Source organism: Rhinoderma darwinii, chromosome 1, assembly GCF_050947455.1.
Source record: "Rhinoderma darwinii isolate aRhiDar2 chromosome 1, aRhiDar2.hap1, whole genome shotgun sequence".
Classification (NCBI taxonomy): Eukaryota; Metazoa; Chordata; class Amphibia; order Anura; family Rhinodermatidae; genus Rhinoderma; species Rhinoderma darwinii.
In genome coordinates, this window is record NC_134687.1 from 293,896,642 (window position 1) to 293,910,759 (window position 14,118).

General features: G+C 47.4%; 1 protein-coding gene across 2 annotated transcripts in view; it reads left to right on the plus strand.

Annotated features, from left to right (window-relative positions):
* Positions 1–14,118, plus strand: part of PALM (paralemmin) — a 109,858-nt gene that overhangs the window by 77,006 nt on the left and 18,734 nt on the right. For both annotated transcript variants that reach the window (XM_075825349.1, XM_075825351.1), the window contains exon 2: positions 9,807–9,852. In XM_075825349.1, coding sequence (XP_075681464.1) covers positions 9,807–9,852 — 46 coding nt within the window. The remainder of the gene's footprint in view (positions 1–9,806; positions 9,853–14,118) is intronic.

Below are 14,118 nucleotides of genomic sequence, written 5' to 3' on the forward strand. Positions count from 1 at the left end.
TGACGTCACTCACTTCTGAAGCGGAATTCCCGACCTGTGGCAGGGAATTCCTCTTCAGGAGAAGTCAGTGACTACACTGTCCATATATGGACATTGAAGTCAGTGACTTCTCCTGAAAGGAGGGGGGGGGGGTGGGTGCAACCTACAGGGGGCTGTGTGGCATCACCTACAGGGGACATGGTGGCATCACCTACAGGGGACTTGGTGGCATCACCTACAAGGGACTTGGTGGCATCACCTACAGGGGGCTGGGTGGCATCACCTACAGGGGGCAGGGTGGCATCACCTACAGGGGGCAAGGTGCCATCACCTACAGGGGGCTTTGTGGCATCACCTACAAGGGCAGGGTGGCATCACCTACAGGGGGCAGGGTGGCATCGCCTACAGGGGGCAGGGTGGCATCGCCTACAGGGGGCAGGGTGGCATCGCCTACAGGGGGCTGTGTGGCATCGCCTACAGGGGGCTGTGTGGCATCGCCTACAGGGGGCTGTGTGGCATCACCTACAGGGGGCTTGGTGGCATCACCTACAGGGGGCTTGGTGGCATCAGCCAAAGGGGGCTTGGTGGCATCACCTACAGGGGACTTGGTGGCATCACCTACAGGGGGCTGGGTGGTATTACCTACAGGGGGTTGGGTGGCATTACCTACAGGGAGCTGGGTGGCATTACCTACAGGGGACAGGGTGGTATTCCTACAGGGGGCTGGGTGGCATCGCCTACAGGGGGCAGGGTGGCATCGCCTGCAGGGGGCTGTGTGGCATCACCTACAGGGGGCTGTGTGGCATCACCTACAGGGGGCTGTGTGGCATCACCTACAGGGGGCTGTGTGGCATTACCTACAGGGGGCTGGGTAGCATTACCTACAGGGGGCTGGGTGGCCTTACCTACCAGGGGGCTGGGTGGCATTACCTACCAGGGGGGCTGTGGCATTATCTACAAAGGGCTGTGTGTGGCAACAAATTTAAATGAAATTCATCCGATTTTAAAACGGACAGGGAAAAAAACGGATGCAAATCGGGTCCAAATCGGCCGGTAAAAACGACAACTCGGCCCGGAACGGAATGGGAACGGATGCAAACCGGCCGGGAAAATCGGCCAAAAACGGCCGATTTTCCCGGCCGTCACTCGGACCCTGTCGTGTGAATGAGGCCTTAGACTTTTAGGTCATGGTGTATAAAAAGACAGTGTAAAGGATCTGCCAGGCACTGCTTCGGGGTTAATTCCCAGAATTAATCAGTCAACACCTGAGTGTACATCCCTGAGACAGACACCAGCTTCCTCCACTCAGGCTGGCAGGCTTAGGAGTGGGAGAGCCTATCGCAACCTGGCCAGACTCAGCTAGCTCCCGCCCTCGGTCTATTTAAGCCTGCTCTTCCTGTCCATCTGTGCTTGTGAATTCTTTCCTTGAGGTTTCCTGGCCCGGCTACAGCTCCTGCTACTTTTTGATCCTGCTCCATACAGACCCCGGCTTACCGACTACTCTTCTGCTTTTCGCTTTGTACCTCGCACTCTCCTGGCTTGACTCGGCTCGTTCACTACTCTGTTGCTCACGGTGTTTCCGCGAGCAACTGCCCATTTCCCTTGCTTGTATTCCCTTGTTTGTTTGTCGTGTTTGTCATGCACTTACTGAGCGCAGGGACCGCCGCCCAGTTGTACCCCGTCGCCTAGGGCGGGTCGTTGCAAGTAGGCAGGGACAGAGTGGCGGGTAGATTAGGGCTCACTTGTCCGTTTCCCTACCCCCCCCACCATTACAAATTCACAAGCCCTATACCTAGTCTACCCTGGTCCCTGACACCATTATGGAACCCCGTGAAACCCTGGCTCAGCAAATGCAGGGTCTCTCCCTACAGGTCCAGGCCCTGGCTCAGAGGGTCAACCAGCCTGATGCTACCTTGGTAGTTCCCCTCACCGCACCCCTTGAACCCCACCTCAAGTTGCCCGACCGGTTCTCAGGTGACCGGAGGGCTTTTCTCTCCTTTCGGGAGAGTTGTAGGCTTTACTTTCGCTTAAAGCCTCACTCCTCAGGTTCTGAGAGCCAGCGGGTGGGTATAATTATGTCCCGGCTCCAGGAAGGGCCCCAAGAGTGGGCCTTCTCCTTGGCTCCTGGCGCCCCTGAACTTTCCTCCGTTGATTGTTTCTTTTCTGCCCTCGGACTTATTTATGACGAGACTGACAGAACTGCCTTTGCCGAGAGTCAGCTGGTGACCTTACGTCAGGGTAAGAGACCTGTTGAGGAGTATTGCTCTGACTTTAGGAAGTGGTGCGTAGCTTCTCGGTGGAATGACCCTGCCTTAAGGTGCCAGTTTAGGTTGGGTCTGTCGAATGCCCTGAAAGACCTGCTAGTTAGTTATCCCTCTTCTGACTCCTTAGACCAGGTTATGGCTTTAGTGGTACGACTTGACCGACGTCTCAGGGAACGACAACGTGAACGTTTATGTGTTTTTTCCTCCGACTCCCCCATGATGCCTCCCGAAGTCCCGTTGCTTCGTTTCTCCCCTAAAGACTCAGAAATACCTATGCAACTCGGGGCCTCCGTGTCCCCTCAACAACGTAGAGAATTCCGCAGGAAGAATGGTCTCTGCTTCTACTGTGGGGATGTCAAGCATCAAGTAAACAACTGTCCCAAGCGTAAGAATGCTGTCAGAGAGCTCCCGCGTCTAAGTGATCATCGGGGAGGTCACTTGGGCGCACAGGTATTTCCCGTAAATATGAAACGTACTAAGATATTGCTTCCCTTTCAGGTCTCTTTTGGTGGTAGGTCTGCTACCGGCAGTGCCTTCGTGGATTCAGGGTCCTCTACTAATATCATGTCTGTGGAATTTGCTATGTCTCTCGCTATGCCTCTGATTGATTTGCCTAAACCTGTTCCGGTAGTGGGTATCGACTCCACTCCTCTTGCTAATGGTTATTTTACACAGCATACCCCTGTTTTTGAACTCCTTGTTGGCTCCATGCATTTGGAGCAATGCTCTGTACTATTGATGCAGGGATTATCGTACGATTTGGTTCTAGGTCTTCCCTGGTTGCAGTTGCATAATCCTACGTTTGACTGGAATACTGGGGAGCTAACCAAATGGGGTAATGAATGTTGTACGTCATGTTTTTCTGTTAATTCTATTTCTCCCCCTAAGGAGGTGAATACGCTACCCGAGTTTGTTCAGGACTTCGCTGATGTTTTCTCTAAAGAGGCCTCCGAAGTATTACCGCCTCATAGAGAATACGATTGCGCTATCGAATTGGTACCAGGAGCTAAGCTTCCTAAGGGTAGGATATTTAACCTTTCTTGTCCCGAACGTGAAGCCATGAGGGAGTACATCCAGGAATCCCTGGCCAAGGGTTACATTCGTCCCTCTTCTTCTCCGGTAGGTGCTGGCTTCTTCTTCGTAGGGAAGAAGGATGGGGGTCTTAGGCCATGCATTGACTACCGTGGCCTGAATAAGGTCACGGTAAGGAACCAGTATCCCCTTCCTTTGATTCCTGATCTCTTTAATCAGGTTCAGGGGGCCCAATGGTTCTCTAAATTGGATCTACGGGGGGCGTATAACCTTATTCGCATCAAAGAGGGGGATGAGTGGAAGACTGCGTTTAACACGCCCGAAGGCCATTTCGAATACCTCGTCATGCCCTTTGGGTTGTGCAATGCCCCTGCGGTCTTCCAGAACTTCATAAATGAGATTTTGAGAAATTACCTGGGGATATTTCTTGTAGTGTACCTTGATGACATATTGGTGTTTTCCAGGGACTGGTCCTCCCACATAGAGCATGTCAGGAAAGTGCTCCAGGTCCTTCGAGAAAACAAACTGTTTGCCAAAATCGAAAAATGTGTATTTGGGGTACAGGAGATACCATTTTTAGGTCAAATCCTCACTCCTCATGAATTCCGCATGGACCCTGCCAAGGTTCAGGCTGTGGCTGAATGGGTCCAACCTGCCTCCCTGAAAGCGCTACAGTGTTTTTTGGGGTTCGCTAACTATTACAGGAGATTTATTGCTAACTTCTCGGTCGTCGCTAAGCCTCTTACGGACCTCACTCGCAAGGGTGCTGATGTCCTCCATTGGCCCCCTGAGGCCGTCCAGGCTTTTGAGACCCTCAAGAAGTGCTTTATCTCGGCCCCCGTGCTGGTTCAGCCCAACCAAAGGGAGCCATTTATTGTGGAGGTTGACGCGTCCGAGGTGGGAGTGGGGGCCGTCTTGTCCCAGGGTACCAGCTCCCTCACCCATCTCCGCCCCTGTGCTTACTTTTCTAGGAAGTTTTCGCCCACGGAGTGTAACTATGATATTGGCAACCGCGAACTTTTAGCCATTAAATGGGCATTTGAAGAGTGGCGCCACTTCCTGGAGGGGGCTAGGCACCAGGTAACGGTCCTTACCGACCACAAGAATCTGGTTTTCCTAGAATCTGCCCGGAGGCTAAACCCGAGACAAGCTCGATGGGCGTTGTTTTTTACCAGATTCAATTTTTTGGTTACCTATAGGGCCGGGTCTAAAAATATTAAGGCGGATGCACTGTCGCGTAGCTTCATGGCCAGCCCTCCTTCGGAGGAAGATCCTGTTTGTATTTTGCCTCCAGGTATAGTCATTTCCTCTATCGAGTCCGATTTAGTCTCTGAAATTGCTGCTGATCAAGGTTCAGCTCCTGGGAACCTTCCTGAGAACAAGCTGTTTGTTCCCCTGCAATTCCGGCTAAGGGTACTTAGGGAAAATCACGACTCCGCACTATCTGGCCATCCAGGCATCCTGGGTACCAAACACCTCATTACCAGAAATTATTGGTGGCCTGGTTTGCCTAAAGACGTTAAGGCCTACGTCGCCGCCTGTGAGGTTTGTGCCAGGTCCAAGACTCCCAGGTCCCGACCAGCGGGCTTACTGCGTTCGTTGCCCATTCCCCAGAGACCTTGGACACATATCTCCATGGATTTTATCACCGATTTGCCTCCATCCCAAGGCAAGTCGGTGGTGTGGGTGGTGGTAGACCGCTTCAGTAAAATGTGCCACTTTGTGCCCCTCAAGAAACTACCCAACGCCAAGACGTTGGCTACCTTGTTTATCAAACACATCCTGCGTCTCCATGGGGTCCCCGTCAATATTGTTTCTGACAGGGGGGTACAATTTGTTTCATTGTTTTGGAGAGCCTTCTGTAATAAGTTGGGGATTGATCTGTCCTTCTCCTCTGCTTTCCATCCTGAAACCAATGGCCAAACGGAGAGGACTAATCAGTCTCTAGAACAATACTTAAGATGTTTTGTCTCTGACTGTCAATTTGATTGGGTTTCTTTCATTCCCCTCGCCGAATTTTCCCTTAATAACCGGGTCAGTAACTCGTCAGGGGTCTCTCCCTTTTTCTGTAATTTTGGGTTTAATCCACGGTTCTCCTCCGTTTCACCTGGTTGTTCCAACAATCCCGAGGTGGAGGTCGTTCATCGGGATCTGTGCACAGTCTGGGCCCAGGTTCAGAAGAACCTAGAGGCGTCCCAGAGCATACAGAAGGCTCAGGCCGATAGAAGACGTTCTGCTAACCCCCTGTTTGTGGTCGGGGATCTGGTGTGGTTGTCATCCAGGAACTTGCGTCTCAAGGTTCCGTCCAAAAAGTTTGCTCCCCGGTTTATTGGGCCGTATAAGGTCATTGAGGTCCTCAGTCCTGTCTCTTTCCGGCTGGAGTTACCCCCGTCTTTTCGTATACACAACGTGTTTCATGCCTCCCTCCTGAAACGCTGCTCCCCGTCCTTGGCCCCCTCGAGGAAACCTCCTGTTCCCGTCCTCACCCCTGAGGGGGTGGAATTTGAGGTGGCCAGGATCGTGGACAGCAAGATGGTCCAAGGCTCCCTCCAGTACCTGGTCCATTGGAGAGGATACGGGCCCGAGGAGAGGACTTGGGTACCCGCCCGGGATGTTCACGCTGGGGTATTGGTCAGGAGGTTCCACCTGCGTTTCCCCAGTAAGCCAGGTCCACTTAGAAAGGGTCCGGTGGCCCCTCATAAAAGGGGGGGTACTGTAAAGGATCTGCCAGGCACTGCTTCGGGGTTAATTCCCAGAATTAATCAGTCAACACCTGAGTGTACATCCCTGAGACAGACACCAGCTTCCTCCACTCAGGCTGGCAGGCTTAGGAGTGGGAGAGCCTATCGCAACCTGGCCAGACTCAGCTAGCTCCCGCCCTCGGTCTATTTAAGCCTGCTCTTCCTGTCCATCTGTGCTTGTGAATTCTTTCCTTGAGGTTTCCTGGCCCGGCTACAGCTCCTGCTACTTTTTGATCCTGCTCCATACAGACCCCGGCTTACCGACTACTCTTCTGCTTTTCGCTTTGTACCTCGCACTCTCCTGGCTTGACTCGGCTCGTTCACTACTCTGTTGCTCACGGTGTTTCCGCGAGCAACTGCCCATTTCCCTTGCTTGTATTCCCTTGTTTGTTTGTCGTGTTTGTCATGCACTTACTGAGCGCAGGGACCGCCGCCCAGTTGTACCCCGTCGCCTAGGGCGGGTCGTTGCAAGTAGGCAGGGACAGAGTGGCGGGTAGATTAGGGCTCACTTGTCCGTTTCCCTACCCCCCCCCACCATTACAGACAGTATATATTTTGGGTGAAATGGTTCTACTGTATAAAAGGAAAGGAAAAGTATTCAATTGTCTGTAAGAATCCTGGTAGAAGAAGAGTATTATATGATAGCTATGTAATGAAATACACATTAGGCTCTATTTATTTGGCGTTTGCTTCGGGAAAGCTCCTGGAACCTACACCGAACTCATCAGTATGGCCGCATGCACCTGGCGTATACCAAAAGAGCGTACTTTTGGCATACGCCAGGGTAGTATGCTCTGGCACACCTTTTTTCCCCACTGTATAGCAAAGTGCAGTCTGCTGCACTTTCGTTTAACACGTTAGTAACCGCCCCATAGTGTTTTCACGGCAGCCACTAACGGGCTTTATTCTGATGCATACGCCTTTTCAAGGCGCTGGATCAGAATAAGTAAACAGAGCAGAGAGCCATTAAATCTCCCTGCTCTCAGCTACCAGAGTTAGCTGAGGGCTGGTGGCATCCCTGCTCAATAGCGAGCACCGCATCTGAGTTGTTTTGGAGAGAGGGAGGGAGCTCCCTCTCTCTCCCACCGACACCCGGCGATAAGATCGCCGAGTGTCTGTCTTCTATGGCAGCTGGTGGCCTAATAAAGGCCCCCAAGTCTGCCTGTAGTGTATGCCAGCAAGGTCATGCCAGAGGTATGGCCTAGCAGATGCCTGTCCGTTTAACACGGACAGGCATAATACACTGCAATACAAAAGTATTGCAGTGTATTATAAATGCAATCATATAATCGCATAGTGAAGTCCCCTAGTGGCACTAGTAAAAAAGTACAAAAAAGTTTAATAAAAAGTGAAAAAAACATTTAAAAAAAAAAAATGTGAAAAACCCACTTTTCCCCCTTACAAACTGCTTTATTATTAAAAAACAAAATAAAGTTAAAAACGTACATATATTTGGTATCGCCACATCCATAACGACCCAGACTATAAAGTTATTACATAAGTTAACCCGCACGGTGAACGTCGTAAAAAATAAAATAAAAAAACATGCAAACATTGCTGTTTTCTGTGAATCCTGACTTTAAAAAAATGTGATAAAAAGTGATTAAAAAGTTGCATCTACTCCAAAATGGTACCGATAAAAACTACAAGCCCTCATACAACTGCATTTGCAGAACAATAAAAAAGTTATGGCTCTTCAAATATGGAGACGCAAAAACAAATAATTTTGAAAAAAAAAAAGTGTTTTCACTGTGTAAAAGTATTAAAACATACAAAATAAATATAAATTTGGTATAGTTGCAATCGTAACAAAGTTATTGTGTTATTTATATCACACGGTAAATGGCGTAGATTTAGGACGCAAAAAAGGGTGACAAATTTGCAGTTTTGTTTCTATCCCCCCCCAAAAAAAAGTTAATAAAAGTTAATCAATAAAATCTATGTACCCCAAAATGGTGCTATTAAAAATTACAACTTGTCCCGCAAAAAAACAAGACCTTATACAGCAATGTCGACGCAAAAATAAAAAACGTATAGCCCTTTGAATGAGACGATGGAAAAACATAAAAAATGGCTTGGTCATTAAGGTCTAAAATAGGCTGGTCATTAAGGGGTTAAAGAAGTATGCAGTAAAAAAACAAAACAAAAAAAAAGCGTGTACTGCACTGTATAGGTTTTTTTTACACTGAGTTCATATGGGCTACATATTCCACTGTATACGTATAGCCTTCTGTCGGAGGTATATAATGAGAAATACTCTCAATGTATACCTCCGTCGGAAAGAAAAACGGAAGTGTGAACAGAGCCTTAGTATACCACTTAATATTCACATGATAGATAAGGGAAGATTTTGAGCACTTACAATGTTCAGATGCTCTGGCATTTCTTTTAACATGTTGGAAAAATGTAAGTATAATCACTGAACTGGACAGTGCAGTGGAGGCATAGATGCCAACTTTGCCCCATGAAACCGTGATATCCAGAGCGCCCACATAAAACAGTGCTAGCAATAAACTGCCCCCATAAACAGTGTCAGAGAGTCCGCCCATAAACAGTGTTAACCATGTATATATCTGAGCTGCTTGAGAATTTTCCTCTACACCAGCACTATGGTGTCAGCGCTGATAATAACAGACAAGACTCTGTTTAGGGAATAGCAATATGTAAAGTTCCTTGCAATAGGAATTATTCTTCCTGTAAAAATTTTCCACAAACGATCACCCTGATAATGAATTGCCAGGATTGTTTCTTGGGCACATCTTGAAGAGTGCAAGTTTCTGAAGCGAAGCACATTTTATTTAGTGTCTGCTTAGAACAAACAGGACACTATTGAAGGTTTACTGGCAAGTAAAGAAAGAAACAGAGCTGTGAATAAGCTAATGGGCCCCTTGGGAGCAGGGGCCACACTACCATTCTGACCCTAATGACCACCGATGCCACACCACTGTAGTCGCCCACTGCTATTGCTGCCCTCTTACTCATGAATGGAAGTCATTTTTACATTAGCACAATGGACCTTTTATTGGATGAGCATATTGGGTACAAATTCTTCTGCATCTGTTTTGCATTAGCATCAGTATATTAAAAAAGCATTTTGTTGGTGGTGTTGGTTATTACATAATTATACCACCATCAATCTGGATTTATTGCATCTTAAGGGCTTGAATGAATCAGTGTTTTGTGTGTGTGTATATATATATATGATTGTTTCAATTATTATATTTTTTTATTATCGTTTACTTTCTATATTATCTCAATATACTTTAGACTATACATTTTCCTTGAGACAACTGTGTTTTAGGGTATGTTCACACGGCGGGGGTCCGTAACGGCTGAAATTACGGGGATGTTTCAGCCTGAAAACATCCCCGTAATTTCAGCCGTACCGGCATGTGCAGGCGCTTGAACGCCGCGTCAATTACGGCCGTAATTAGCGCTGCTATTCATTGGAGTCAATGAATAGCGGCTCCAATTACGGCCAAAGAAGTGACAGGTCACTTCTTCTACGCGGGCGTCTATTTACGCGCCGTCATTTGACAGCGGCGCGTAAATATACGCCTCGTGTGAACAGACAAACGTCTGCCCATTGCTTTCAATGGGCAGATGTTTGTCAGCGCTATTGAGGCGCTATTTTCAGACGTAATTCGGGGCAAAAACGCCCGAATTACGTCCGTAAATAGGCCGTGTGAACATACCCTTAGACCTATGAGAGATGAATCTCCTGCTTTATACTTTGTAAAGGTTTTGTTGTGGCACTAATATAACATTCCTGTTTCATTATTGTTTCCAGGATTACTGAATCCCAAAGTCAGCAGGACAGACTGCAGATGATAGCGGTGAGTTCTATATTCTTTTGGATATAAAATTAGAAATTAACAACTAAAAATAGATGCGGTCTCACTGTGTTCTTCCTCTCATAGAATGTTGTTGATATGTAGTTCCATCTTGTTACCTGCAGATGTCACTGCTGCTTTACTTGGTCATGATCAGTAACCCTATCATAATTCTGTGCATGGAGGTCAATTTGTATTTATTGCTCAGGTTCAATATTATCTGTATGCAAATATGTAGTGTATACATTACAATTTTTTACTATAAATAACTGAATTTGGGAATGTCATTATTTTAAATCCGTCTTTAGGCTGGATTCCCACGAAGCGTAAACGCTGCGGAATTTCCGCAGCGGAATTCTGTGCAGAAATTCCGCAGCGTTTACAGTAGCAGCAAAGTGGGTGAGTTTCAATAAATCTCACGCCCACGCTGCGTTTTTTTTTTAAACGTTCATAAATTTACCTGCGGTGCGGAATTTCATTACGTATTATGTCAATTTATTCTGCATTTTCATTGATTTTCTACTGCAGTTTTTCCCCATTGAATTCTATGGGGATGCTAAACCCGCAATAGAAAGCTCAGTGTTGCGACTTTTGCGGGGTATTCGCAGCATTTACGCTGCCAAAATCGCAACGCAGGAAAAGAAACAACAAACATACTTACCCAGAACGCCCTCCTTCTTCATGCAGTCTGGCCTGGTGGGGTGACGTATCCCATGTGACCGCTGCAGCCAATCACAGGCTGCAGCGTCCCATGCCCTGAAACAACATCCAGGAGCGGACGTCAGAGGAGGGAGGGTGTAAGTATGAGCGCTTATTTACGCAGTGGAATTTCCATCCGAAAAATCGCACCACCGAAAGTCCAAGTCAGATACGTAGTTTTTACGCAGCGTATCCGTCTCGTGGGGACCCGGCCTTAGGGGAGAATTTATAAACTTTTCTGTGACAGTTTTCCTGTGTAGAAAAGTTGCAAATGCATCAGAAGTTGCAATTTGTGGATACATTTGTTGATGCATTTACGCTGCTTACATCACTTTTAAACAAGTGTGCGGAGCTTAGTTCTCTCTCCTGCTTAATACTGCCTCAACTTCCAGTAGGCAAGATGTGCCCACATTGCCAGGCTATAATGCTATTATCATGTGCCATTGTTGGGAACCATACATATCACTAGGGACAGCTTATTTTGGAACTAATCCTATGGTAGTATAAACATAACAACTGTGGTATGCAATACTCCCCCCCCCCCCCCCCCATACATATAGCTGAAAAAATACGCATTAAAAGCAGAGCATGCTAAAGATTTTCAGATCCGTCTGTTCGCAGATGGCGAAGGCTGAAACCTGCGCCAAGCCCGCTGTGAATTCCGCATTGTGTCAGATATGCACATTTTGCTGCAGAATCGTTGCGTAATTGCCGTGAGTTTGCAGCAAACTCCGCAGCGGAAATTGTCTGCCATGTCTGAACATGCTATTAGAAAAGCTGTTGATGGATAATTTTTATTAGTCCATTTACTTGTATAACCACATACAGCAGATAGTTTTCGTATACACAACAAAATCAGAACGACGTGTAATTAGTTGTGTAACCTGTTGTATGGTAGGAGGTAGGGCTGGGCGATTATGACCTAAATCATGATTAATTAAACATGTAACCTGGATTACGATTATTAAACGATTATTTAGATCATACTCCTTTTTGCATTCTACGCCATTGCATTAATATTTATCCCCTGAGCCTGCTGTATGCTAGTGTATATAATATACCCACTGACACTGCCCTCACACAGTATATTTCCCCCATAGCTGCACAACACATTAAAATGCCCCCATAGCTGCCTCCACACAGTAAAATGCCCCTATAACTGCCCACCACACTATATAATGCCCCTGTAACTGCCCTTCACACAGTATATTGCCCTCCACACAGTAGAATGCCCCCCATAACTGCCCTCCACACAGTATAATGCCCCTGTATCTGCCCTCCACACAGTATATTGCCACATATAACTGCCCTCCACGCAATATAATGTCCCCATAACTGCCCTCCACACAGTATAAAGCCTCTATATCTGCCCTCTGTACAGTATAAGACCCCCTATAGCTGCCCCCACACAGTATATTGCCCCCAAAACTGCCCTCCACACAGTATAACGCCCCCATAGCTGCCTCTACACAGTATAAAGCCTCTATAACTGCCTTCCACACAGTATAATGCCCCTATAACTGCCCTCCACACAGTCTAATGCCCCCCCTATAGCTGCCCTCCACACAGTATAATGCCCCCCTATATCTGCCCTCCACACAGTATAAAGCCCATATAACTGCCCTCCAAACAGTAGAATGCCCCTATATCTGCCCTCCACACAGTATAAAGCCCCTATAGCTGCCCTCCACACAGTATAAAGCCCCTATAACTGCCCTCCACACAGTATAAAGCCCCTATAACTGCCCTCCACACAGTATAATGCCCCTATAACTGCCTTCCAGACAGTATAATGCCCCTATAGCTGCACTCCACACAGTATAAAGCCCAACTGCCCTCCACGCAGTATGATGCCCCTATAACTGCCCTTAACACATTATAATGCCCCTATAACTGCCCTCCAGACAGTAGAATGCCCCGTATAGCTGCCCTCCACACAGTATAAAGCCCCTATAGCTGCCCTCCACACAGTATAAAGCCTTTATAACTGCCCTTCACACAGTATAATGCCCCCTATAGCTGCCCTCAACACCGTTTAATTCCCCCTATAGCTGCCCTCCACACAGTATAAAGCCTTTATAACTGCCCTCCACACAGTATAATGCCCCCTATAGCTGCTCCACACAGTATAATGCCCCCATATCTGCCCTCCACACAGTATAATGCCCCCATAGCTGCCCTCCACACAGTATAAAGCACCTATAACTGACCACCACACAGTATCATGCCCCTATAACTGCCCTCCACATAGTATAATGCCCCTATAGCTGCACTCCACACAGTATAAAGCCCCTATAACTGCCCTCCACACAGTATAAAGCCCCGATAACTGCCCTTCACACAGTATAATGCCCCTATAACTGCCCTCCACACATTATAATGCCCCCTATAGCTGTCTTCCACACAGTATAAAGCCCCCATAACTGCCCTTCACACAGTATAATGCCCCTATAGCTGCCCTCCACACATTATAATGTCCCTATAGCTGTACTCCACACAGTATAATGCCCCCTATTGCTGCCCTTCACAGTATAATGCTTAGCTGCCCCTACACAGTATAATACACGTTAACTGCAGATATAGCTGCCCTCCTCACAGTTTAATACCCCCATAACTGCCCCCATAGCTGCCCTCCACACAGTATAATACCACACAGCTGCCCCCACACGGTATAATGCCCCCATAGCTGCCCCCCACACAGCCCCAATAGTGCCTAATAAAATACATTCCTGCCTAACCCCATTCCAACGACGAGTGGAGGAGATCCCTCTGCTCCTCCGGTCTGTGCGGCTTATCGCAGACAGGCGCGATTACATCATTGTGAGCGTCCAGCGATACATAGGGAATGATAGAGCAGGGACCTTACAGCTTCCTGCTCTACCATTGGATTCAACTGTATCTGTGTCCTGAGGACACAGATATGTGCAGTTAAAACTGCAGGGGGGGGGATTAAAAACCGAAATGTGCAAGATGACGTTGGTTAATTGCGATGAATTTTGTTTTCGGGTTTTTTTTTTAATTAATTGCCCAGCCCTAGTAGGAGGGGATTAATGCAACTAATGACATGTCGTTCTAAATGTGTCTGCTCCTCGTTTTTTTTACCTGCTGTGAATCACTGACAATAAAGACTTCTACTATTTTCTAAGGGTATGTTCACACGCGTTTTACGCCTCGAATTATGCCTGAAAAAACGGCTCCATTACACCTGCAAACATCTGCCCATTGCTTTCAATGAGTTTTACGATGCTCTGTTCCCACGAGGTGTAATTTTACCGGTTGATGTCAAAAGACGGCGCGTAAGAAGACGCCCGCGTCAAAGAAGTGAATGTCACTTCTTGGGACAGTTTTGGAGCCGTTTTTCATTGACCCATTGAAAAACAGCTCCAATAACGTCCGTAAATTACTCCGCGAAAAACTCGAGTAGTTACAAAAACATCTGAAAATCAGGAGCTGTTTTCGCTCGTATTTTGCTAAGCCGTGTGAACATACCCTAATGGTGAGTGCCGTGGACTATTCGTACTTTGAGTGATTTCATCTGCTGACTGAGCACCACCAATTGATTAGCAGCGT